The sequence below is a fragment of the Saccopteryx leptura genome, chromosome 6 (assembly GCF_036850995.1).
Source record: "Saccopteryx leptura isolate mSacLep1 chromosome 6, mSacLep1_pri_phased_curated, whole genome shotgun sequence".
Taxonomy (NCBI): Eukaryota; Metazoa; Chordata; class Mammalia; order Chiroptera; family Emballonuridae; genus Saccopteryx; species Saccopteryx leptura.
Window position 1 is genome coordinate 160,378,461 of NC_089508.1, and position 26,475 is coordinate 160,404,935.

A 26,475-nucleotide genomic window follows, 5' to 3' on the forward strand; every position below is an offset into this window, starting at 1 on the left:
GGGCTCCTTTAAATCCAAAGCCCATTTATTTATTTATGTGTGTGTGCGTGTGTGTGTGTGTGTAACAGAGACAGAGAGAGTTAGAGAGAGGGACAGATAGGGACAGACAGAGAAATGAGAAACATCAGTTCTTCACTGTGGGCACCTACAGCAGACTGAGTGACCCCTTGCTTGAGCCAGCGACCTTGGGCTTAAGCTAGTGAGCTTTACTCAAACCAGATGAGCCCGTGCTCAAGCTGGCGACCTCGGGGTCTCAAAACAGGGTCCTCTGCATCCCAGTCCGATGCTCTATCCACTGCGCCACCGTCTGGTCAGGCCCAAAACTCCTTTAAACTCAAATTCCCCTCACCCAACCTCCTACTAAGGCACCTTCTTCATTAAACATCTCCCTCACCCAACCTCCCCCTCTTGTTAAGCAATTCCCACCACCCTGGGAAGGTCCTGGGAAATGTCCTTGGTACAAGGCCATTGGGAGGGACCTGAGGGTTGGGAAAGGGAGACAGTCAGTGACCAAAGGCAACAAACCAGGATATGCTAATCTGAGCGTGTCCAGGTGTACCCAAGCCCATGCCAGCAAATGCCTGCAGCAACTCCTATATCAGACACCTCCTTCTTGAAGCTCTCCGCTGATGCCACTAGGGTCTCAGCCCATCTGTTTTACAGATGCATAAATAAACTTCTTATAAAACTCATCAGGCCCATGCATCCCTCCTTCTGCTGACCTAACAGGAATTGGGATAGGAGATGATTTAGCTGAAGTTGCTGGACCCAGAAGGTCATGCAGAGGAAGTAGGTTTGCAGAGAGAACGAGAGAATGAAGTAGATGGTTCATGATGTCTAGGCCTCCAACAGGTGGGACTCAAATCTGGTTCTGACTCGCCAATTCCAGCTCCCTCAAGGCCTGGTTGAACTTCCTGGGAATGGGTTGTGTGACACTCCCTTTCACTGAGTAATCCCAATGTTTCTGTCACTTGCAGCTACAAGACCCTTGGCTATGGGCTATGGTATTTTTAAAATTGATTTTTAGAGAAAGAGGAAGGGGAAGAGAGTGAGAAACATCTATTTGTTGTTCCACTTATCTGTGCATTCATTGGTTGATTCTTGTATGTGTTCTGACAGGGAATTAAACCTACAACTTTGCTGTATTGGGATGATGCTCTAACCAACTGAGCTACCAGGCCAAGCAAAACCATTAAAATTGATATAAATGCCTGACCTGTGGTGGCGCAGTGGATAAAGCAATGACTTGGAATGCTGAGGTCGCTGGTTTTTGCCTAGTCAAGGTACATATGGGATTTGATGTTTCCTGCTCCTCCCTTTCTCTCTCTCTCTGTCCCCCTTTCTCTAAAATGAATAAATAAAATATTTAAAAAAATTTTTAATTGATATAAACATTAGTTGATATTGACAATTAGTTTTTTAGCTGAAATTAAATTGCTAATGTATGTATTAAAAACAAAGCAAACAAAAACTGTAACCCTTTAAGTTAGGTATTCCTATTGACATCTCCACTGTAGATGAGGAAATGGTGGCTCAGAGGGATAATGAATATTTCCCAAGGTCAAATAGCTGAGCATTATAGTCAACCAGGATAACTAGAGTTCCAGGAGACCTGATCAGTGCTAGCACAGTGGATAAAATGATGACATGGAATGCTGAAGTCGCAGTTCAAAACCCTGGGCTTGCCCGGACAAGGCACATGCGAGAAGCAACTACGAGATAATGCTTCCATCTCCTCCCCTTACCTTTCTCTCTCTCTCTCTCCTCTCTCTATAATCAATAAATAAAAAATCTCATTAAAAAAAAAGGGGATCCAGAAGCCCACTTAAGGCACTACTGCCAGAGTCCAGGGATGCCCCTTCATTGAAATGGCAGCACATAAGTGGGTAGGGACACATCTTGAAAATACACCCTGGCACAGAGCAATTGCTCTTAAAGGTTCATTGACTGACTGAATGATTGAATGAGTAAATTTGAAGATAACTGTTTAAAAGACAATCTGTTCCACCCCCACCATGCAGAAGCCTATAATTCAGTACTTTCCACTTATCACTGCTACCAGCAGCCCTTCCCACCTTATTACCCAGAAGCTAGTCTAATGGCATTAACCATCCCAGCCAGCCATGATACCATTAAAAGCTTTAGTCCAGCCACTATGCCCCCACCCTCGGTCTTGGCTCTAGGCCCTGGGCTGGGGGAGTGGTCTGGTTGTTTACCAGGAATTTGGACCTTCTTCAGAGAAAAGCGCAGATGACCTATTAGTCTAATTCAAGCACTTAGAAAGGAATGACTGTACCATTCACACCCCAGCCCTAGTCTAATGGAGCCAAACAAATGGAGAGGCCTTGATGGTTCAGAAATCTTCCTGGGAGAAGAAGGGGATGTCCCACTGGAGATTGTAAGGAGGCAGGTTGTTGGGTATTTCCTGGGCTAGGGCTGGCTATGGGGATATGAGAATGTATAAGGAGAGGCTTCCCTATTCCCACCATTCTGGAAGCTCCTCTGCACATCTTACTCCCAGTCGCCTTCTCGTTGCCTTACAACTTGGCTGGATAAAAATGAGAAAACTAGCAAATATCCATCAATACAAAACTGGTTAAGTAAACTATGTATGAGGTTATGTGTATTCATATGAGTCCATGTTATGCTGCTGATAAAAAGGATGATGTAGCCTGAGCTCTACTCATGGATGCTGAAAGATGCTCTGACGTAACCCTTCGATATGCAGTGCCTGCTCCCACTATGTAAAAATTATACTTACCCATAGATTCTTGTGTGCACCGATGTGCAGGGAGCAGGTTTGGAAGTTTGAGAGTGAGATTTTAAATTTTTTTTAATTTCCTGACCTGTGGTGGCGCATTGCATAAAGTGTCAATCTGGAATGCTGAGGTCGCTGGTTTGAAACCCTGGGCTTGCCTGGTCAAGGCACATATGGGAGTTGATGCTTCCTGCTCCTCCCCCTTTCTCTCTCTCTCTCTCCTGTCTCTCTAAAATGAATAAATTAAAAAAAAAATTTTTAATAAAAAAATTTTAATTTCTTCTTGATAATTATCTACATCACCCAAATTTTCCACAAAATCCTTATATTGTACTTTAATTGCTAACTTTTCTGAGTTCTTACCATGTGTCAGTCACAATACTTTTACATAGATTATCTCATTTCTTTTTCTTTCTGTATTTTTCTGAAGCCGGAAACGGGGAGAGACAGTCAGACAGACTCCCGCATGCGCCCGACCGGGATCCACCCAGCACGCCCACCAAGGGGTGATGCTCTGCCCCTCCAGGGCGTCGCTTTGTTGCGACCAGAGCCACTCTAGTGCCTGGGGCAGAGGCCGAGGAGCCATCCCCAGCGCCCGGGCCATCTCTGCTCCAGTGGAGCCTCGGCTGCGGGAGGGGAAGAGAGAGACAGAAAGGAAGGAGAGGGGGAGGGGTGGAGAAGCAGATGGGTGCTTCTCCTGTGTGCCCTGGCCGGGAATTGAACCCGGGACTTTTGCACACCAGGCCGACGCTCTACCACTGAGCCAACCGGCCAGGGCCGATTATCTCATTTCTTTAAAAAGTTTTTTATTTATTGATTTTTAAGTATGTTTATTTTATTGATTGTAGAGAGAGAGGAAGAGAGAGAAGAGAGAGACAGGTACATTGATATGCTCCTATATGTGCCTTGCAGGCATCCCCAAACTACGGCCCGCGGGCCGCATCCGGCCCCCTGAGGCCATTTATCTGGCCCCCGCCGCACTTCTGGAAGGGGCACCTCTTTCATTGGTGGTCAGTGAGAGGAGCACTGTATGTGGCAGCCCTTCAACGGTCTGAGGGACAATGAACTGGCCACCTGTGTAAAAAGTTTGGGGACCCCTGGTAGGGATTGAGCCTACAATTTTCTGCACTTTTGGACAATGCCCCAACCTACCAAGCTATCGGGCCAGGGCTTATTTATTGATTTGAGAGAGAGAGAGAAAGGTAGGGAGAGAGAAAAACATTGTTTTGTTATTCCACTTATTTATGTATTCATTGGTTGATTCTTCTATGTGCTCTGACTGTGGATCGAACCTACAACCTTGGCATATTGAGAGGAGGCTCTAGGCAACTGAGTTACCCAGCTAGGGCTCTCATTTATTTCTTTTTTAATGTTTATTTTTAAAATTTATTTTATTTTTTTAGAGAGAGAGAGAAAGAGGGGAGAGAAGTGGGAAGCATCAGCTCATAGAAGTTGCTTCCCATATGTGCCTTGACCGGGCAAGCCCAGGGTTTTGAACCAGCAACCTCCATGTTCCAGCTTGACACTTTATCCACTGGGCCACCACAGGTCAAGTTATGTTTATTTTATTGATTTTAATGAAAGAGGAGAGAGAGAGACAGGAACATCGACCTGTTCCTGTACATGCACTGACTGGGGATCGAACTGGCAACCTCTGCACTTTGCGAGGACGTTCTATCTAGGTTTCTTCCATGTTACAGATATGGATAATAAGGCCTAGAGAGGTTAAGACCAAGTCACATAGCTAATGACTGACAGAGTCAAGTACTGGAGGATAAAAAAATTAATACATAATGCTCTGACCGGATAGCTTACTGGGAATCTCACCTTGGAATCTCCTGCACTTAGCACAGAGCCTTGCAGCCAGGTGCTTATGGAAAGAGCGAGTGAATGAGTTAATAGACAACTGTCCACAGCTCTGCAAATATATACTTCCAACTACTTTCCATAGGTGGCTATTTCTTTATCCCAACAAGATTGCTAATTAGACCAAGGACCAGTCTCTCCTTTCCTCTGGCCCCCATTATAATGTGTAACAGACCAATAACACAAGCAAGTACTCAATAAATGCTGTGGTTGACTAAGGACCCTCCCCTCTAAGCTGCTGTAGCAGATCCCAGGCAGTATCCCAGAAATGGCTGGAGCTTGGACAGATATGGGTCCATAGCCTCATATAAGCTATTTTCTTCTTCCAACTCTGGACACAGAGAGACTTGCCTGAGTTGCTACACATGGTAATAACTCAGAAAAGTTAGCAATTAAAGTACAATATAAGGATTTTGTGGAAAATTTGGGTGATGTAGATAATTATCAAGAAGAAATTAAATTTTTTTATTTTTTTAAAAATTTTTAAAATTTATTCATTTTTAGAGAGACAGGAGAGAGAGAGAGAGAAAAGTAGAGGAGCAGGAAGCATCAACTCCCATATGTGCCTTGACCAGGCAAGCCCAGGGTTTCAAACCAGCAACTTCAGCATTCCAGGTTGACACTTTATGCAATGTAACACAGCAGTTGGTGGCAGAGTTGATATGTCTCCTGATCACCTGGTCTGTGCTCTTCTGTCTATAAAATGTCTAGTTCTGTATAAATTCACAAAATGAAAAAATAGAAAAAAGAGCAAAGTTTTAAGTCAAAATGTTTAATCATGATCCAAGAGGCTGGGGGGACTTTGGGACAATAGCAGGAAAAAAGCAAGGCATAGATGTTCCAGCTCCAGCTCCAGATGCTCAAACGCTCTGTAGGATTCCAGGGCAGGGCAGGCAGCAGAGGAGGAGACAAGGGGGCAGGACTTGCTCCAGTTTTCCTAACAGTGGTGAATGTGTTTCTAGGCTGCCTCAGAACACCCAGCCCTGACTACCTGGAGAATTCAATAGAGAATGGCTGATTTGTTAGAACCTGGGGGGAAGGGATCAGGAGAGAGCTTAGTAGAGCTGGTCACCACCAGACGATATGGCCAAACTGTGGTGACCAGTTCCAAAGGAGGGACAGCCTGAGTTAGATGTGTAGGAAATGAGAATTTAGCCAGTCACTGTGTGATGTACGGTGGCGGTGGTGGGAGTGGGTGGTCAGGGTTGTCATGTTGTATACTGCACCTCCTTGATATGTCCTTTCCTCACTTCTTGCAGGTGGCAGGTCAGGCTCAGTGTAGTAAAGGGGATGAGGGTCCCAGGGAAGTCCAGCTAACAGAAACTTGGGAGCAGAATCAGGGTAAGTATGCAGGAGAAAAGAGAGGGCATCCATGGCCGTGGCCTCAGAGCAAGGTTCTATGGAAGAAAGGCAATGAAGTCAGCTCCACCCCATTACCACCTCAGCCTCAGTCAAGGACTGTCCCCTTCCCCTAAGGTGTCCATTACAGGTCTAGAGTATTTGTGACAACAAGGAAGTCATCCCCACGATCCCCATGTCTGCCTTTCTGGGTTTCCCCCAGACGGTTAAGTAAAGGTATGAGGACTGTAACAGAGGAGGCCCTACCTGGCGTTCCATCACCGGTGAGGTAGAATTGTCTGTCTTGTTCTTGGATAAGAGTTGTTTATGCAAATGCATCTTAACCGCAATGGCATCCACTGAGGAGGAAGAAAAGGTAGATTGGAAGGGAACAGATTCTGGAGATTTCTCAGGATCCCAAGGAGGGAAAGGAAATGTCTCAGGGACTCTGGGAGACAGGAGGGTAGAGAGATGGCAATTGGGAATGGGATATTGTCTCATCCTGCCGGGAAGGTTGAGCAGGCAGTGTGGGGGTCACCCAGGGAGCAGGAGAAAGGAAGAAAGGTGCAGGCTGGCGGATGTAGCCTGTTCTGAGGAGGGGGCTGCTCCCTCTGCAGGAGACAAATGGGGCTGATCTTGTTCCTCTCCCTGGGTCCAGCAGACCCAGCCACCAGGGAGAGAGCAGATGAAGCACACTCACTGAGGCAGGGGTTGTGGGAAAAAGACTTTTCCAGCTGCTCACAATCCTCTTGCTGGTTGCCACTGCCTCGGCAGGTACAGCTTAAGGCAACACTGGCACTGATGTTGCTGACAAAGTTGGGGGTCATGGCTGTCCCTGTGGGGTAAAGAGAGGATTGCCATGGCCTCGGTCAACCCCAGCATCAGCTCCCACCTCTCCCACCTGTCTCAGGAGTACTCCATTTGGGTTCAGAAACCAGAGCATTCTCATCCCAACGTCAACCTATGGGCTCCCTACGTACACCCCCTGGCCTCACCAATCAGCCCCATGTATGCTTGCACACATCTGGACTGCTCTGTAGCACAGGTCCCTAGGATGTCCATGGGATGGCAGTGAGTCTGAAAAGCGTCCAGGCGTGATCTGGAAGAAGGAAAATTCAAGAGTTTCCTTTAAGGGCCTGGCCCGCAGCCTTCCCCCTTGCTGCCCCTTCAGCTGACATGCCACCTTCATGCCAAATCCCCCTCTACCTTCAGAGCCTGGCCCAGTGAAGTCTGTCACAACTAAATGCACTATCACCCCAGTCCCTATAGCATATCACTCTGAATTTGGGTTCCACTACCCTTAGTTATGAGTTCTCAGGCAGCTTCTTTAACCTCAGTTTCCTTCACTGTAAACAGAGATCATGGATTTTTGTGAGAATAAAATAAGAGAATGTCTGTACAATATTTAGCATAGTGCCTGGTACTTATTAAGTGTTTAATAAGCATTAGATATTGTTATAATTAACATTCATCCTACAATATATAAAGTTGGTTATCTTCAGATGATGGAATCATGAGTGTTTTTCTATATAAATTTCTGCAGTTTTCCTTATGTTTTGCTTGGTGTCACACTGGTGGCTTACTTATTTCTCATCCCTGCTAAAATGCAAATTCTTTGAAGGAAGGAACAATATCTTTATCATCTAATCCAACACTTGTTATGTAATAATAATAGCTACCAGCACAATAATAGGCAATATGGCAGAGAAGTTAGGAGCACAGACTCTAAGCCAGGCTTCATTCCAAACCTTATTAAAACCTGACTTACTACCTGGGTAAACTTGACCAAGTTCTTTAACCTTTCTCTGCTGTGGCTTCTTCATTTGTCAACAGAAGATTGGTTTTATTTTTATTTTTCCATTGACTTAAGAGAGAGAGAGAGAAAGATAGGAAAGGAGAGAAAGAGAGAAGCATTAACTGATTGTTTCACTTAGTTGTTCCACTTAGTTGTGTACTCCTATGTACCCTGACCAGGGATCGACCTCGGTGCACAGGGACAATGCTCTATCCACTGAACAACCTGGCCAGGGCTTGATTTTATTTATTTAATTTTTATTTACTGATTGGAGAAAGAGAAGAAGGGAGAAAGAGAGGCAGAAACAACAATCTATTCCAGCATGTGCCCTGACCAGGGATCAAACCTGCAACCTTTGTGTATCAGAATGACGCTCTAACCAACCGAGTTATTTATCCAGCCAAGGTGGTGGTATCTTTTTATTTTACTTACTTATTTATTTATCTATCTATTTGTTTATTTATTAGAGAGAGAAACACATAGAAAGGGAGAGAAATGAGAAGCATCAATTCATAGTTGTGTCACTTTAGTTGTTCATTAATTGTTTCATATGGGGGCTCAAGCTGAGCCAATGACCCCTTGCTCAAGCTGGAGACCTTGGGCTCAAGCCAGCAATTTTGGGATCATGTTGATGATCCCATGCTTAAGCTGGCAACCTCGGGGTTTCAAACCTGGGTCCTCAGTGTTCCAGTTCAATGCTCTAGCCACTGTGCCACCACCAGTCAGGTAATTTTTATTTTTTATAAAAAATAAAAATAGCCTGACCTGCGGTGGCACAGTGGGTAAAGCATTGACTTGCAATGCTGAGGTTGCTGGTTCGAAACCCTGGGCTTCCCTGGTCAAGGCAATATGGGAGTTGATGCTTCCTGCCCCTACCCCCCTCTCTGTCCCCTCTCTCTAAAATGAATAAATAATACCTAAAATAAAAATAAAATAAAATTGGATTTTCCTTAAAAAATATAGCATATATTTTACAGGGTTCTTGTTAGGTTTAGATAGTTAATACATGAAAGTATTAAAACAGTATATAGTCCACAGTAAGTACTCATTAAGTGTTAGTATTATGATTATGGAAAGCTCTGACTGTGTGATATTTTGCAGAAGAAGAAAGTGGGATCAGAGATTAAATAACTTGCCCAAGGTTTCAGAGAAGTAAGTGGTAGAGCTAGGTTGCAAAATAATGTTGGTAACGAATGTCACTAGAATAGATGATATCTTCAATTTGGTGAATGTTTTGTCATAAGAAGGCAGAGGAAAGCCAGAACAGAAGTGGGCTGGAGAATATATATCAAACACTTACAAATCTTCACGTGCTTTGATTCTGTAATGGTACTTGTAGCAACATGTCCTTTTTTTTTTCTTTTTAAGTGAGAGAAAAGAGATAGTGAGACAGATTCCCAAATGTGCCCCCACTGGGATCCACCAGGCAACCTCATCTTCAGCCGGTGCTTGAATCAACCAAGCTATTTTTAGCACCTGAGGCTGGTTTGTTGGGACCAACCGAGTTATCCTCAGCATCCAGGGCCACACTCGAACTAACTGAGCCACTGGCTGCAGGAGGGGAAGAGGGAGAGAAGGAGGAGAGACAGGAGAAGAGAAGCAGATGGTTGCTTCTCATGTGTACCCTGACTGGGGATTGAACCTGGGACATCTTCACACAGGGCTGATGCTCTATCCACCAAGCCACTGGCCAGGGCCATAGCAACATATCCTAATCAATAATAGGATTTGTTCACAAAGATTAATAAACAAGAGTAATACTTACGTATCATTACTTAGAAAACAACCTAAATATCCAACAATAGTGAATAATTAAATAAAGTATGGAGCATCTATAAAATGGAGTACAATATAGGCTCTTAAAAATCAAGTTGTCAATGGACAGTAAATGACAAAATAAGCACCACCATTTATTGGGCACTTACTTTGCACCAGCAGTTAAGTACTCTACATAAATTATGTACTTTAACTCTTATAGAAATCCTATAAGGTCCGCATTATTGTCTCAGTTTTTACAGAGGACTAAGTAGAAATCTGGGTTAAGTGATGGAAGTTTAGGTTAAATTGTGGGCTCAAGGTCACACAGACCCAGAACTTAAATTCAGATCTGTTTGACTTAAGAGCCAGTCTTCACCACAAAATGCTCATGAGATATGTACTATAAATGAAAAAAAAAGATACAATATAAAATACAAATAGGCCCTGGTTGGGGGCTCAGTGGATAGAGCATCAGCCAGCATATGGACCTCCTGGGTTTGATTACCGGTCAGGGCACACAGGAGAAGTGACCATCTGCTTCTTTCCTTTACCCTTTCCCCCTTCTTTCCCTCTTTCTTTCCCACACCAGTGGCTCAATTGGTTTGAGCATGGTCCAGACACTGAAGATAACGTGGTTGGTCCCAGTGCAACAGTTTTAGGCTCTAAATAGCTCGGTTGATTAAAGCATCAGCCCAGATGGGGTTGCTGGTGTATCCCAGTGGGGCACATGTGGGAGTCTCTCATTTTTATTCCTTCTCTCACTTAAGAAAAGAAAAAAAAGATACAGCCTGACCAAGTGGTGGCACAGTGGATAGAGGGTGGCCTGGCACGCTGAGGACACAGGTTAGGAGCCCCGAGGTTGCCAGCTTGAGTGCAGGCTCACTAGCTTAAGTACGGGATTGTGGGCTTGAGCATGGGATCATAAACATGACCCCATGGTTGTGGGTTGAGCAAGGGATTACTGGCTCAGCTGTAGCCGCCCCCTCCCCAAGGTTCGTATGAGAAAGCAATCAGTGAACAATTGAGGTGCCACAACTACAAGTTGATGCTTCTCATCTCACTTCCTTTCTGTCTGTCTGCCCCTGTCTTTCTTTCTCTCACTAAAAAAAGAAAAAAATGATACAAATATATTCCCAAAATATCAAATTTTATCTATCTACAGTATATATATATATATATATATATATATATATATATATATATATATATATATATATATAAAGGGCCAAAAGGAAATGCTCCCCAAAGCATAGCATATTATCTTCAGGAGATGGATTTTGAGTGATATTATTATGTTTTTACACTTTCCAAAGTTTGTACACAAATGTATTTTCTTTTTGAGTTTTTACACAAATGTGATATATATATATATACACTTTTTTATTTTTGAGAAATAAGTTTCATAAACTATCGAAGGATAGCTTCTGTAACATAACATAAGGATAGCTTTGTCGTTAAGTCGGCCCCTGGGGAGTCAGACCCAGTCCCGCACAGAAGGCGGTCTGGAGGGAGTGGTGCGCACTGTGTCGTTGGCTACCTTGCCCACCCGCACCAAGCCCTGCACCTGCACTGCTTGTCCAAGTTGCAGATGTGCAGCAGCTCCAGGCAGTTGGGGGTCTCAGACGGCAGCGCGCAGCTGGGGGCGATGGTGTTGCGCCTGCGCTGCCCGCAGCTCAGATCGGAAGGCTCGCATGGGCACAGCAGAATTCCCTGCGCGAGGAGCTCTGGTGCCTCCTCGAAGAAGGCAAAGAGCTGCTGGAGGCAGTCTTGGCGCTGGCAGTGGGTCCCTGAGCACACCTTCCCATAGGCCTTGCGCAGCTGGTCACACTTACGATCAAAAGTGCACAGCGTGGCGAACTGGAGGCAGAAGTCCGCGTCTGTGGGAAGAGCGGCACCAAGTCACCAGTCCTCTGCAAAACCAGCTTACCTAGAAACTCCCGCAACCTTCTGATTTAACAAGCATCATAATGAGGGTAGGAAGAAAGGGAGAACAGTCCTGAGTAAGCCACTCCTAGTCCAGGGTTTTGCCTTTACACACAAACTAGATCTGGTATTCGTGAGCTTCTGTCATCCTCGCCCTCAGCTTGACTAGGTTAAAACAAACAAACAAACAAACAAATAAAGCCATGTACATCAAAAGCCTATCTATCTAGAATGCAAGTAGCCAGAAAGCTCAAATAACCAAAACTCTTTCCTCAGTCCTATGCATTGAATGAGATCTCATGGTGGAAATAATAAGCTAGGGGTCCTACAAAAATCTAAGGCACTTTCTGAACTGTCCAACAAATATCACCAAATTCTACTTAGGATTTTGGTTTTGTTTTGCATCTGTCTATTCCACTCAGTTTTTTTTTTGTTTGTTTTGTTTTTTGAGAGAGACATAGAGAGACAGGGACAGACAGACAGGAAGGGAGAGAGAAAAAAAGCATCAACTTGTAGTTGTGACACCTTAGTTGTTCACTGATTGCTTTCTCAAATGTGCTTTGACCGAGGGCCTCCAGCAGAGTGTGTGACCCCTTGCTCAAGCCAGAGACCTTGGGTTCAAGCCAGTGACCCCTGGGCTCAAGCCAGTGACCATAGGGTCATGTCTATGATCCCACACTCAAGCCATTGGCCCCATGATTAAGCTGGTGAGCCCGCGCTCAAGCCCAAGGAACCCGCACTCAAGCCAGAGACCTCAGGGCTTTAAACTTGGGTCCTCAGTGTCCCAGGCTGATGCTCCATACACTGTGCCATCACCTGGTCAGGCCTGCTTAGTATTAATATCACCTGCCTGTCTTTCATTGGTTGATGCATGCATGAAAGTTTCCCATACAATTGGGAAATTGTGGTGATATTTCTATTAACAGAATATTCTAGCAGTCAGAACGTGGAGTAACTGGAACAGGTAAATTCCTAATTCCTTGTAACTAAGAGTTTATGTACAAGTTTCTATGCTTTTTCCTCAAAATGCTAATATATGGGACTATATCACAAACTCACATGTTTCTCAAAAAGAGAGTACACGTGTGAGTGTTCCCTTCCAATTAATAATACAACAGCTTCATTTTCCTGAAAAACATGTATCAGTCCTTGCTAGATAGATGGCTCCCTACCCTGAGACACCCCTGAGGAGACATGCCTTCTCTACCCATTTAGCCAGCACCTCTCCCATCCCATTAGAATGGTTGAAAACAAGCAATTTCCTAGTCTTCAGGGACAAAACAACTACTTTTGTGGCTGCCTCAAATGAGGGCAAATACTCCGTTTCAGCACATTTTGTCCTGAGACTGCTGCCACTCCCACCAAACTCTCTATAATAGAGACTCCCACCTTTTGAAACCAGGGAGCCCTAATGGGCTTTCTTCGAATGCCTCCCTAATAACTATTGCTTTTTGATGACTCCTGTGAGACCAGATCATGCCCCACAACTCAGATTCCCACTCTACACGATGCTGCTTTAGTTACACAATGCTGGCAGGCAGTGACTCTTCCTTCACAAGCCCCCCCACCCAGCTTGTGTTCCACACCAGGGCCCAGGCCCAGCCCCTACACCACAGTCTCTGCTTGCCCTCCACACCTGGTTTGAACATTTTCAGTTTGCTGAGTTTCGTTTCCCAGTGTTCTGAGGTCACTGTGTCATCTTCAGAGGGGGAGGCATCCAGCTCATAGCCACCTAGAGACAAGGTGGGGAGCATCAGAGTCCTGAAGACCAGGCTGGGGATGGGAGAAAGAGGGGCTGAGGCTGCTGGTTTAGACCTCAAAGTCCTGTGGAGGAAAGGAAAACACAGTCTCTTCCTAACAAGCTGTGCAGAAGTGAGAAGGTTGTGATGAATAAACTAGGTTTAAGGATAGAGTAGTAAAGGTACCATGTTGAGCACACTGTGTGTTGGGCACTATGGTGTAAATGAAAAAAAAAATTACATAGATAGATAGATAGATAGATAGAAGGTAGTAGATAAATATTCTGTATGTATTTCTTCTCATTTAATCCATCCTAAGAAGGAAAAGGATGAGAGAAGTTAAGTTACTCACTCAGGCTCACATAAGCTAAGAAGTGAAGCTGGAGTTTGAACACTAGACTATCTGATTGCAGAATCTCTGCTCTTAACCACTAGACATATTGCCTGTGGGCCCATGAGCAGGTACGGGACTCTGTCTTGTTTTCTCTTCCTATTGGAGAAGGGGTAGTGGTAGACACTGAACTAAGTCTGACCACTTGGCATTGCATGCTGAGGATATGGAAGTGAGGCCAGGCCTCAAACTGAACCTGAGGGAGAAAAGCAGAGAAGAAAAAAACAATGATCTCGATGGAAAAACATCTCTCCCAGTCACTCCATGGGGCAGTGGGCTCCTTTAGGGGGCTTACTGGGTCTTACATAAAATCACTGCATAGTTCATAGACATGGTAGGGTACTTAACAAATGTTGGTTAATAAGTCGTGTTGGAAAAAAGGTGAGAGAGGTGAGCTTGCCCCCAATAGGCCTCTGTGAATGCATCTTTAGGAAGTAAGGAATATGGATGATGTCCGAAAAACAGCATAGGATAGTTTGGATACTTGGGAAGACCTCATGCTCCTAAGGGAAAAGGAAGGAGATAAGAGGATACAAGGAGCCTGACCAGGTAGTGGCGCAGTGGATAGAGAGTCGGACTGGGACGCGGAGGACCCAGGTTTGAAACCCTGAGGTCACCAGCTTAAGTGCAGGCTCATCTGGTTTGAGCAAGGCTCACCAACTTAAGCCCAAGGTCGTTGGCTTGAACAAAGGGTCACTCGCTCTGCTGTAGCCCCCTCCCCCCCCCCGTGAAGGCACATATGAGAAAGCAATCAATGAACAACTAAGGTGCCACAACAAAGAATTGACGCTTCTCATTCATCACTCTCCCTTCCTGTCTGTCCCTATCTCTCTCTCCTGTCTCTGTCACAAAAATAAATAAACAAACAAACAAACAAAAATAAATAGAATACAAGGAGAAGTCTCAGGGCAAATTCTGAAACAAAAGGGATTAGGATGAGTGGAAAGCAGGAAACAAGGAGAGTGGTAAATAAGATTCATTTTTAATTATTTGCTACCCATCCTGTGGGAAGTTTATACATCCCCACCTGTTGCCATGTGACTGTCAGGTCCCCATCCCACTGTCAGGCTTGGCCATGTGACTCACTTTGGCCCATGCACTGAGAGTTGAAGTGACATAAATCACATTTGAGCAGAAGCTTTAAGAATTATCCATCACCTGGTTCTGCTGTTGCCCTCCTCCCTCTACCAGCTGGATCCCTGAATGAAGAAGACAGGTAGAGCAAAAACAAAGCCAACTCATGGAAGCCTGCAGCAGATGAATAACATGAGCAAGAAATACATTTTTGTTGTTGAAAGCCAGAGATTTTGGGGTTGGTTGGTTGGTTGGTTGTGACTGCAGCATAACCTAGCAAATTCTTACTAAAAATGTGATTAGGATCCAGAAGTGGAGTGCTGCAGGAACAAAAAGGTCTAAATTATGTGGTATTGGTTGTGGGACTAAGCAGTGGGTGGTAAACTTAGAAGAAAGATGATATACTGAATGAGCTCGTGCTTTAAGGAGAGAAGCTGAGAAGCAGAAGGTGACTAGTATGTCTTTATTGCTATCGACTGCATTTGGCAAGGTACTCCAGGGATGATAAAATCTCAGAGAAGAACTGGCCAGTTTGCAAATAGAGAGGAAACAGACACGGGAGAATCCAGAAATTCTGGGACTTGCAGAATTGAGAGTTGTGACTGCTTCTCATATTCAAATGGTAAAAGATAAAATTCAAAAATTCATTGAGTAATAAGGTCTATCACTACTCAGCCTTGGAGCAAAGATCAAATCAAGTTTGTGGTCATCATGCCCTTTGTGGGGAATCTCTCATTGATTAAGATGGTTTCCAATAAATCCTGCCAGTTGAAAAAATGAGCTCAGGGGAAAAAGACTAAGGTATTGGCTCTTCCACAGAAGGCTGATAAGGGCAAGGTACTTCTAATTAGGTCTACAAGGAGCTGTCTATCTTGAAAATAATTATAGGAAAGGCTCCTACTGGCACAGGAGGTGACAGAAATCAAAGTATAAAAAAAATTAGGTTTTGGAAAAGTTGAACTGCTAAGAGTCACCAGTTTGGATTAAAAGACACTGAAAAACAAATTAAGTTAAAGAGACGGTGATGATTTGATACTTAAAATGCCCCAACATCCATCAGAGATAAGTAGCAAGCTGAGAATGCTACTCAGTCCTCAAGGTTAGAGTCTCCATGCCCTTTACAGATGTGGCCAAAGAAAACACAGCAGGTCCCTGAATAACGTCATTTAGTTCTATTTGTTTCGTTATAACATTGACAAGGGGGAAAGGATTGATTCTCAGCAGAGCAACTGTCTGTGTGGAGTTCGTATGTTCTTTCCATGTCTGCATGGGTTTTCTCTGGGTAGTTTGGTTTCCTCTCCCAGCCCAAATATGTGCATGTTAGGCGAGCTGGCGTGTGTGTATATTGTTCAGTCTGAGTGAATGTGGTCTTGGATGTGAGTGGGCCTCCAATAGAAAGGCATTCTGTCCAGGGTGGGTCCCCACCTTGAGCCCTGGGCTGCCAGAATAGGCTCTGGTCACCACAACCTTTTTCTGGAATAAATGGGTTAGAAAATAGTTATCTTACTGGTTTTTATTAATATAAATATTTCTTAAATGTATGTATAGTTCACACTTATTTCAATGTTTAGTATCAGAAGTGTGTTGGGTCTTTATTTAGAAGTTTAGTGATGTTTTGAGGTCAGGGAATATGCCGTAGGAACTTAACTTTTGTTTATGTCAATTAGCCTATGGTAAAGTTGGTTTCATTATATGTCGTTTTGCTTAAAGTGGCAATTTCCAAGAATCTATGGGTGACTTTAAGTGAGGACTTACTGTAATGGAACTGGAAGGACCTCCCAGAGAGTTGGACCAAGAACCCCGCAGAACAATGAATAGAGCAACTCTACCATGCAGCAGAAAACAGGGCCTTATTCAAGAACAACCTCTGCTCCTTTGTGACATTTGTGTGGAGAGACTTCAGACAAAAAAATTGATTGCTATGAATCAACATCTGCTGCATGCCTCCCATCCCTCCCCATTCTGAGAGTGTATGTTGTAGTTTCCTGTCCCTGTTCCACTATTGCATATTGAGTATGGATGGGAGGCAGATAATTTGTTTTTTTAGTCCATAGTTTCTAGATCAAAAGGAGCCACATCCAGGCTTGGTATAGAAAAAAATCACAAGATCCTAGACTTGGAGTGTGCTGTCACATTTGGAGAGAACTTTTAGGGCATCTTCCTTGAGAGTCTATAGGTGTATTTTGCTTGTAGAAGAGAGGAAAATGAATATTTTGTGGACTGTGGAGATTATATTATTGTTTCCAGTTATTTTGCCCACACTGTAAGATTATAACCTCACTTACTGCCATGTGATTTTCAATGTCTGCTTGTGAGAGGAGTATACCTCCCCAGTAATGTCAGGCTTGTTCGCCATGTGATTTGCTTTGTCAATGGAATGTGAGCAGGAGCTTTTAAAGTCATAATGTGGTTCTGTCATTGTCCACCTCCCTCTGCTATGAGAAGGGAACATCCCAGATAGAGGCCGTTCCTTTAGAATGGATCCCAGAATGAAGGGGACACATGAAACAGCCAACAAGGAACATGAGCAAATGGAAGAGTCAGAGGAAGAGTCTTCCCTTTGGTTCTTCCAGTGCCCTTTTTCTTCTACCATCTCCTGCTTGGCTAATGAGTTCCTTTCTGTAAAAGGCTGGACCGGGACACTTGCCTCTCAGTCCCTAAAGTTATGGATTACATTGGATTTGGATCTTCTTTATGGGTTAAGGCCATTTTTCTCCACTTCCTCTCCATACCCTCTGTCCCAGGGGCCCCCACATTGGGCCTCAGCCTGCTTCATATTTCTGCCAAGAGGCAGCTACATGCTGTCAAGTAAGAAAGGGGAAAGTAGGGAGATGGAAGGGCAATGTTGGGGGATCCAAAAGGATACTGCCAATTTCTCCTTTCGCTTCTTACTGATGTCACATGCAGAGATTTATTATTGTCCCTCTCAGAATCTACCATGTGATTCATATGCTGAAGGATTAATAAACAAGCCCTAAGAGCCATCTTCCCTGACTTCGTCTGCTCTAGGATGGGGACCTCACCAAGGCTGTGAGCACGGAGAACGGTCGAGTAGATGTCCAGGCAGGCAGTTTGGTTCTTCCTGTGCCGGTGGCATGTGCAGTTCCTCAGAGGACTGTTCCTAAGGTGCTGTGCTGCCTCCAAACAGTCCTCTGGAAGTGTTGGGGTGCTAATACCAAAAGTACAGGACTTCAGGTGGTGGTAAGAGGTATTGCAAGTGAGATCAGCTTGGCATTTCCTCCTGGCAGGGATACAGTTTTTCATGAGCCGGCCCTCTGTGGGGCGGAGATGCCCTGTGGAGGGAGAGACCAGGTGAGGTTCACATAAAGTCAGAGTAGCTTCCTGGGAATACCAAGTCCTCAGGTGAAGCCTTGGGCAGGAAAGTTTTGAGGTGGCGCAAAAGTCCTTTAAGAATAACTGTGGGTGCCCTGGCCGGTTGGCTCAGTGGTAGAGCATCAGCCTGGCGTGCAGAAGTCCCGGGTTCGATTCCCAGCCAGGGCACACAGGAGAAGCACCCATCTGCTTCTCCACCCCTTCCCCTCTCCTTCCTCTCTGTCTCTCTCTTTCCCTCCCGCAGCCGAGGCTCCATTGGAGCAAAGATGGCCCGGGCGCTGGGGATGGCTCCTTGGCCTCTGCCCCAGGCGCTAGAGTGGCTCTGGTCGCGACAAAGTGACGCCCGGGAGAGGCAGAGCATCGCCCCCTGGTGGGCAGAGCATCGCCCCTGGTGGGCGTGCCGGGTGGATCCCGGTCGGGCGCATGCGGGAGTCTGTCTGACTGTCTCTCCCCGTTTCCAGCTTCAGAAAAATACAAAAAAAAAAAAAAAAAAAAAAAAGAATAACTGTGGGGCCTGACCTGTGGTGGCGCAGTAGATAAAGCGTCGACCTGGAAATGCTGAGGTCGCGGTTCAAAACCCTGGGCTTGCCTGGTCAAGGCACATATGGAAGTTGATGCTTCCCCTTCTCTCTTTCTGTCTGTCTCTCCTCTCTCTCCCTCTCTGTTTCTCTCTCTCTCCTCTCTAAAAAAAAAAAAAAAAATGAATAAAGAATAACTGTGGGGAGCCTGACTGGTGGTGGCTCAGTGGATGAAGCATCAAACTGAGATGCTGAGGTCCCAGGTCCAAAACCCCAAGGCCACTGGCTTGAGGATAGGCTCACCAGCTTGAGCACAGGCTTGAGCGTGGGAACATCAAAACGATCCCATGGTTGCTGGCTTGAGTCCAGAGATCACTGGATTGAAGCCCAAGGTCGCTGACTTGAGCCAGAGGTCACTAGTCAGTTTGAGCCCCCTGGTCAAGGCACGTATGAGAAGCAATCAATGAATAACTAAAGTGACCAACTATGAGTTGATGCTTCTCATCTCTCTCCCTTCCCTTCCTCACTTTTAAAAAAAAGAAAGAAAAGAAAAGAAAAAAAGAATAAGTATGGGAGAAGGAAGCCCAGCAGGAGTGGAGAACAGATAGGCTCAAGAGACAGGTGTTTAAAGTTGACCCTGCCAGGCATAGAGAGAAGGGCCTGGGCAGAACTATACCATGGGTAGGGCTAGCATCAAAGATAGAGTTCAGAATGTGCATGGGCATGCTAAATGAGAGTTAGCAATAATTCTGAGTCACTTAAAATACCTTACAGTGGGGACTGGTAGGTATTTTGGGGTTTGGATGAGGAGTTTTTGCTGATTCCGTCACTCACTCAGGAATATCAAGGTTGGTTATAGCTCAGCTCTGGAGTAAGCTCCTGCATCCTAAGACTTAGGGTCCCTATCAAGGGGTAACAGAACACTATCTAGGAACAAAATATCTAGGAGTTATTCTTAATTCTTCTCTTTCTTTCACATCCTATGTTCAATTTGACAAGTCCTGTCCATTCCACAATGTATCTGGAATCTGTCTACTTCTCTCCACATCAGTTACCACCTCCTTGTCTTTAGTCACCATTAGCTCTTGCCTGAACTACTGCCAAGACTCCCTATTGGTCTCCCTGGTTCCATATTTCAAATTCATTCTCCTAAACCACTCATCCATCCTTTTTTTGCTTCTCAGTTTTAGTAAGATATGATTGACATATAACATTATATTTTAAGGTGTACAACATGATGAGTTGATACATATATATTGTGAAATGATTACCACATGAAATTAGTTAACATATCCTTCACCTTACACAATTACTATTTTGTTGCTGCAGCCATTGTTTGTAATGAAACTTTTTAGGTTGGAAAACATTTTTACTGAAGTAAAATTCATGCAACATAAAATTAACCATCCTAAAGGGTAAAATTAAGTGATATTTAGTATATTCATGATTGTTGTAAACCACCACCTTTATCTAATTTCAATACATTTTAATCATTTCAAAAGAAAACCCACACTCATTAAACACACCAATCTACCTTCCTCCTAGTCTCTGGCTAGAGACTAAACTAGCCATTAAACTGCTACTTTCTTTTACCATTTTTTTTTTTTTTTTTTTTTTTTTTTTTTGCGAAAGAAAGAGACAGACAGACAGACAGGAAGGGAGAGAGATGAGAAGCATCAACTTGTAGTTGTGGCACTTTAGTTGCTCATTGATCGCTTCTCATATGTGCCTTGACCAGAGGCCTCCAGATGAGCCAGTGGCCCCTTGATCAAGGCAGTAAGCCTGAGTTCAAGCAAGATGAGCCTGTGCTCAAGCTGGTGACCTCGGGGTTTCAAGCCTGGGCCCTCAATGTCCCAGTTCAACACTTTATTCACTGCACCACCACCTGGGTTTCTTGGTCATATGGTAATTTTATATTTAACTTTTTGAGAAACTGCCAAATTATTTTCCACAGTGGCTGCGCCATTTTACATTCCCACTAGTAATATACAAGGGTTCCAATTTCTTCACATACTCGCTAACTTTTATTTCGCTTTTTTTGAAGTGGTATCTCATTGTGGTTTTAATTTGCATTTCCCTAATAACTAATGATGTTGAGCATCTTTTCATGGTAGCCATTTGTATATCATGTGTGGTAATAAAATTTTTATTGAGAATAACATACAGAAAAGTGCACGAATCAAAAGGCACAATTCAATGAATTTCAAACTGAATATACTTGTGTAACCAGACCTCAGGTAAAGGACCAGAACATTCCCAGCACCCCAGAAGCCTTCTGTCAGTCACCATCCCACCAAGGATGCTTCTCATCTCTCTCCCTTCCTGTTTGTCTGTTTCTGTTTGTCCCTCTCTCTCTCTCCTGCTAAAAAAAACTGTATATATATTGATTTTAGAGAGAAAGAAGAGAGAGAGAGCAAAAAAAGAAACCCAACTTGTCATTCCACTCACTCATACATTCACTGGATGATCCTTGCATGTGCCCTGACCCCACAACCCTGGTGCGTTGGGATGATGCTCCAACCAATTGATCCACCTGGCCAAGGCTCAGTTTGCAGCTTGAATGTCATCTCAGAAAGGCCACCCCCAACTAACCAATGTAAAATAACCCCCTAACTACTCTAACACATTATTACTTCAATTCTCTGCATAGCACTTATCACCAATTGATTTCTTTACTTGATTTTTTTTCTGATTATCTCCCCTTCCAGATTTCCATTCTATCTTATCACTACTCTGTCACTAGTGCCTATTCTTTGTTAGTTCCTACTACAGTATTTAAGAAATAACCAGATAACAGAGACAGCCTGTGAGCCACCCCTATAACTCTCTGGGACCCTTCCCTCCACTTACAATCAGAGTCCCAAAATTAGGAGGGGTCTCAGAGTTTAGTTAGTCTAATCTCCTCTTCCAATCCCATGAAAATCAATTAGACTACTTATGCAGATTTCTGAGCCCCATGCCAGAATTACTGAATCAGATTCTCCAGTGATAAAGCCTGGAAATCCAGATTTTAGCAAGTTCATTGGAGAGTAATATGCACCTTATAGTAAGAATCAGTGCCATATCCAATACATAAAGACAGGATCAGTATTACTGATTTTTCCTTTTGCTTCAAACTCCAATATGCCTCAGCATGATATTGTTACTCTTTCTATTTAAATTTTTGGTATTTTGTTCATTATAGAATTTTTTGGCATTAATTTTGATTTTTTAAAATATTCTTGATCTTGACTTAAACCAGAGTAGGGTAAAAAAGAGAGAGGTTAGGCCCCTTTTAGGGGTATATCAGAATTTTCAAAGGAATATGTGGTTCAAAAAAAGCGTATTTGATAATTTTATATGTAGAAGATGAAAAAACAGCTTTTGAAGCTTCAAAAAATATTTAAGAAGGCACAAGATTTTTATCTATGCCAAAAATGGGACAGGAAATTAAATAATTTGAGAAATACTAAATGTTTAAGATATTACTCTGGAGCTGGCCAGGTAGCTCAGTTGGTTAATGCATCATTCTGATACGCCAAGGTTGCAGATTTGATCCCGGGTCAAGGCATGTACAAGATTCAACCAATGAATGCATAATAAGCAGAACAACAAATCAATGTTTCTCTCTCTCTCTAAAATCAATAAATAAAAATTAAAAAAAAAAAATAAGCCTGGCCCTGGCCGGTTGGCTCAGTGGTAGAGCATCAGCCTGGCGTGCAGAAGTCCCGGGTTCGATTCCTGGCCAGGGCACACAGGAGAAGCGCCCATCTGCTTCTCCACCCCTCCCCCTCTCCTTCCTCTCTGTCTCTCTCTTCCCCTCCCGCAGCCAAGGCTCCACTGGAGCAAAGTTTGCCCGGGCGCTGGGGATGGCTCTGTGGCCCCTGCCTCAGGTGCTAGAATGGCTCTGATTGCGGCAGAGCAATGCCCCAAGATGGGCAGAGCATCGCCCCCTGGTGGGCATGCTGGGTGGATCTTGGTCGGGCGCATGCGGGAGTCTGTCTGACTGCCTCCCTGTTTCCAGCTTCGGAAAAATACCAAAAAAAAAAAAAAAAAAAAAAAAATTAGCCTGACCAGGCGGTGGCGCAGTGGATAGAGCATCAGACTGGGATGCGGAGGACCCAGGTTCAAGACCCTGAGGTCGCCAGTTTGAGCACGGGCTCATCTGGTTTGAGCAAAAGCTCACCAGCATGGACCCAAGGTCACTGGCTCAAGCAAGGGGTTACTCAGTCTGCTGAAGGCCCACGGTCAAGGCACATACGAGAAAGCAATCAATGAACAACTAAGGTGTTGCAACGCGCAATGAAAAACTAATAATTGATGCTTCTCATCTCTCTGTTCCTGTCTGTCTATCCCTCCCTGTCTATCCCTCTCTCTGTCTCTGAAAAAAAAAAATTTAAAAAATAAAATGATGTTACTTCTGGTAAGTACCCAATAAGTGATTACTGAAAGAAACGTAGCTGGTCCAAATCTCATCACTTTAACTGGACTAAATATTGAGTTGCAGCGATTTTCAAAAGCAAACCTCTAATTTCTTACCTGAAAATTCACCAAGTCTGAGCAACAGTGGATTTAGGGACACTGCAGCTCAACAGAAGGTGGGTAAGGTGTTTAATATTTACCCTTGATCCTGACATGCAGCCATACTGTTAGGGTTAGTGAAATTTTCCTGGGCGGTCAAATCAGATCCATGATGTCTTTCTGCCATGATTTACTGATAGAGTCAGTCTGGACAGACTAGTCCTTTCCCTCTTTCCTTCCATATCTGTCTTGCAGCCAAGATTGCATTTCTCTAGTACTTAACTGGTGGGCAGAGGTTATCCTTTCATGTGTGATCTCTGCCTCAGTAATCCCTCCACTCAGGCTTTGACAGGAAGCTCACAATGATATTACAAGCATCCATATCACTCCCACTCCCAAAGGGGGTGCGAACCGTCTACCAGCAAGGACAGCGCTGGTAGACGGTTTGCTCATTCCTTGGAATCATAGATCCTGGGCTGCCCTTCCTTAGGGCAATGACATGGTTCTAAAACCAGGCCTTGAACTACATATTCCACACAACACTTATTATGTATCTGTAATAGCGCAAGGCACTGCACTGACAGCTTTCAGGGAAAGACCATCTTGCCCAATAGTGAGTTTTCTCCTCTTATTACAATAGTAACAAAAGGTTGGTGGTGAGCAATATTCTCAGCAATACAACCAAATAATGATGTTAGCATGTTCTGGCAGCAGTTTACAACCCTATTATGTAAGGTGACCAATTGTCCGCCTTTAGGGAGGACAGTCCTTCTTTTGCAAGTTCCGTCCTCCCTAGAAAAGTGTCCTCCTACATGTCCTCCTTTTTGATATGGAAGACTAATCTGTAAATGTCCGTTTTCTATCTATGCAGAGTTGATCCATTGCATGTGATGTGACATATTTGTATCTAAATGAGTACTAACAGGACAGCAGTAGTTTTTTCTTACAATTATTATTAAAAATTAGTAGGCATGTAAACATAATTACAATATAAAATATTACAAATGTTTTTATTATGTATTTATCATATTATAGTGTATTATTGTTGTAAGTAATAAAATGTTTCTTTTATTTACAATATTGTTTTCCTCAATTTATTTTTGTCCTCCTTTTCATTGTAAAAAAAGCTGGTCACCTCATATTATGTGACAAGTCAATTCCAACAAGAACTCCTCTTCATCTGTACCTAGTGTCCACTCCCCCAGTCCTTACAGGGGGTGAAAGAGATGAAGCCCACGTGGAGCAAAAAGAGTTCTCCCCACCTTCTAGAGATGCTGTCCTGTTAGTGGCCTGGCCGCTGGTTTTTCTGTCTGTGCAAATGCACCACAAAAGAAGAAATGGCGAACCCGGAGCTGGGCCCAGGCCGGTTGGCTCAGTGGTAGAGCGTCGGCCTGGCGTGCAGAAGTCCCAGGTTCGATTCCCAGCCAGGGCACACAGGAGAAGCGCCCATCTGCTTCTCCACCCCTCCCCCTCCCCTTCCTCTCTGTCTCTCTCTTCCCCTCCCGCAGCGAGGCTCCATTGGAGCAAAGATGGCCCAGGCGCTGGGGATGGCTCCTTGGCCTCTGCCCCAGGCGCTAGAGTGGCTCTGGTCGCGACAGAGCGACGCCCGGGAGGGGCAGAGCATCGCCCCCTGGTGGGCAGAGCGTCGCCCCCTGGTGGGCGTGCCGGGTGGATCCCGGTACGGCGCATGCGGGAGTCTGTTTGTCTCTCCCCGTTTCCAGCTTCAGAAAAATACAAAAAAAAGAAAAGAAAAGAGAACCGGGAGCTGGGATATGCTTGTGTGCCCTGGCCATTGCATGCAACTCACTCTACAACAGTTCAGACACTTTATTAGGCATGGAACTCAACTCCTTCCTGGCATCCTGGGCTCCCTCCTCTAGTTCACCAGGCTTGTTGGGACGGACACCCGGGATCAAGTGGCGGTGCTGTATCTGAGTTCCCTCTGGACAGTGCTGACAGAACCCCGCCTACACACTCCCCATCTCTCCCTTCCCCTTAACACCCTGGCCGGAGCAAGTCTGTGTAGGCACAGAGGACACTCACCAGCTTCAAGCGACAGCAGCGGCGGCGGCAGCAGCAGCAGGAGCAGGAGCAAGGACAGCGCTGGTAGACGGTTTGCGGGGCGCGCCATGGCGGGGTGCGCACGTGGTGTTCGCCCCGGGGCGCTCAGCCTGCGCTATGCTCCCTTCACTCCTCGCACTGGAGCTCTGCGAGCCCGGAGCCCCTCGCTGGCGCCTCCTTACACTGCCTCCTGCCCCTCCTCGCAGGCAAGGCTCCAACTCTCCCAGCAGGGTCTTGGGCACCGCCCTCCAACTCCTAAGCGGACTAACGCACCGCTTCCTTGACTCTGCCGAGAAAACGCAGGGGTGGGGGTTAAGGAGGGCAAGTGCCCTGGTAGCCGGAGCGAGTGATAATGGAAGAGGAAGTCCGTGCCCTACCCGAGCCTGCTCACCTGCCCTATTCTGCCTGAGAGATTGGGGAAGTTACTTCTGGATACTCACCATCTCGGGGGGTTTCCAATGTCTATCTAAAAAAGCACTCTTTTTCACCCCCCATCCCCCATACTACCACCAAGGAACACCATGTAACAAAACTTGAACAAACCAGCACTAGGGCCCTTGCATTTCTAGTATATTTTCTTAGAATTTGCACGTCTATGATTTTGTTTTATCTCATAAGTATCTTCAAGGATAACATTGGGTCACTGTCTTTTTTTTTTATGTATTTATTTATTTATTTATTTATTTTATTTTTTTACAGAGAGAGAGAGAGTCAGAGAGAGGGATAGACAGGGATGGACAGGAACAGAGAGATGAGAAGCATCAATCATTAGTTTTTCGTTGAGCATTGTGACACCTTAGTTGTTCATTGATTGCTTTCTCATATGTGCCTTGACCGGGGGCCTTCAGCAGACCGAGTAACCCCTTGCTGGAGCCAATGACCTTGGGTCCAAGCTGGTGAGCTTTTGCTCAAACCAGACGAGCCCACGCTCAAGCTGACGATTGGGTCACTGTCTTTAACCCCAAGATTCTGCAAAGATGGGTCCCAGACAGCTGGGAGCAGATCTCAAGCCAGATCTCAGGACCTTGGCTAGACTAGACACTCTTTCAGTCCTTTCAGTGTCAAGAGGGAGGAAGGAAGGATTAAGTCCCTCAGACTAAATAGCAGAGATTTCCCTGGAAGACAAAATCACTGAGGAACGTGGCTGGAGAGACCATTTAGGGGCCTCATCATTTTCAGATTACGTTTCAGAGAGCAAGCTATTCTCCCAAGATTAAACAGCTAAGTAGAAACATAGCTGTACCCAGAGCCCAGGATTTCTACCCATAAGGGCAAGGGTACTTATTGGGCCTAGGGCTGATTTCCACCTGCTCCCAGGGTAAATATAGAGGCAGAGGGTCTTGAAGAATGAGAAATAATTCTTCAGAAAGAGAAAAAGAGGGTGATGAAAGAAAAAAAGGACGATGGAAGAAGTAGAGGGT

General features: G+C 44.8%; 1 protein-coding gene across 2 annotated transcripts; it reads right to left on the reverse strand.

Annotated features, from left to right (window-relative positions):
- Window positions 1–5,413: 5,413 nt before the first annotated feature.
- GFRA3 (GDNF family receptor alpha 3) lies at window positions 5,414–25,322 on the reverse strand. 2 transcript variants are annotated; one of them, XM_066341947.1, is made up of 8 exons: window positions 25,037–25,322; window positions 17,666–17,935; window positions 13,075–13,170; window positions 11,080–11,392; window positions 6,958–7,061; window positions 6,663–6,797; window positions 6,230–6,321; window positions 5,414–6,021 (listed from the first exon to the last, which is right to left on the reverse strand). In XM_066341947.1, exons 1-8 carry the CDS (start codon window positions 25,122–25,124, stop codon window positions 5,938–5,940), a joined length of 1,182 nt encoding a protein of 393 aa, XP_066198044.1. In that variant the 5' UTR covers window positions 25,125–25,322; the 3' UTR covers window positions 5,414–5,937. The 2 variants fall into 2 exon arrangements, with proteins under 2 accessions (XP_066198044.1, XP_066198046.1); XM_066341949.1 differs by lacking the exon at window positions 13,075–13,170.
- Window positions 25,323–26,475: the final 1,153 nt, after the last annotated feature.

Bases quoted from the DNA above. Each gene is read 5' to 3' on its own strand.
- GFRA3 (XM_066341947.1), bottom strand. From the start codon at position 25,124: ATGGCGCGCCCCGCAAACCGTCTACCAGCGCTGTCCTTGCTCCTGCTC. The intron at 11,393-13,074 runs GTGTGGAGGGCA...CTCTTCCCACAG, and splicing joins ACTGAAAATGTTCAAACCAG to ACGCGGACTTCTGCCTCCAG. The intron at 7,062-11,079 runs GTGCAGGGCTTG...TCCTTCTTCCAG, and splicing joins AACTTGGACAAGCAGTGCAG to ATCACGCCTGGACGCTTTTC.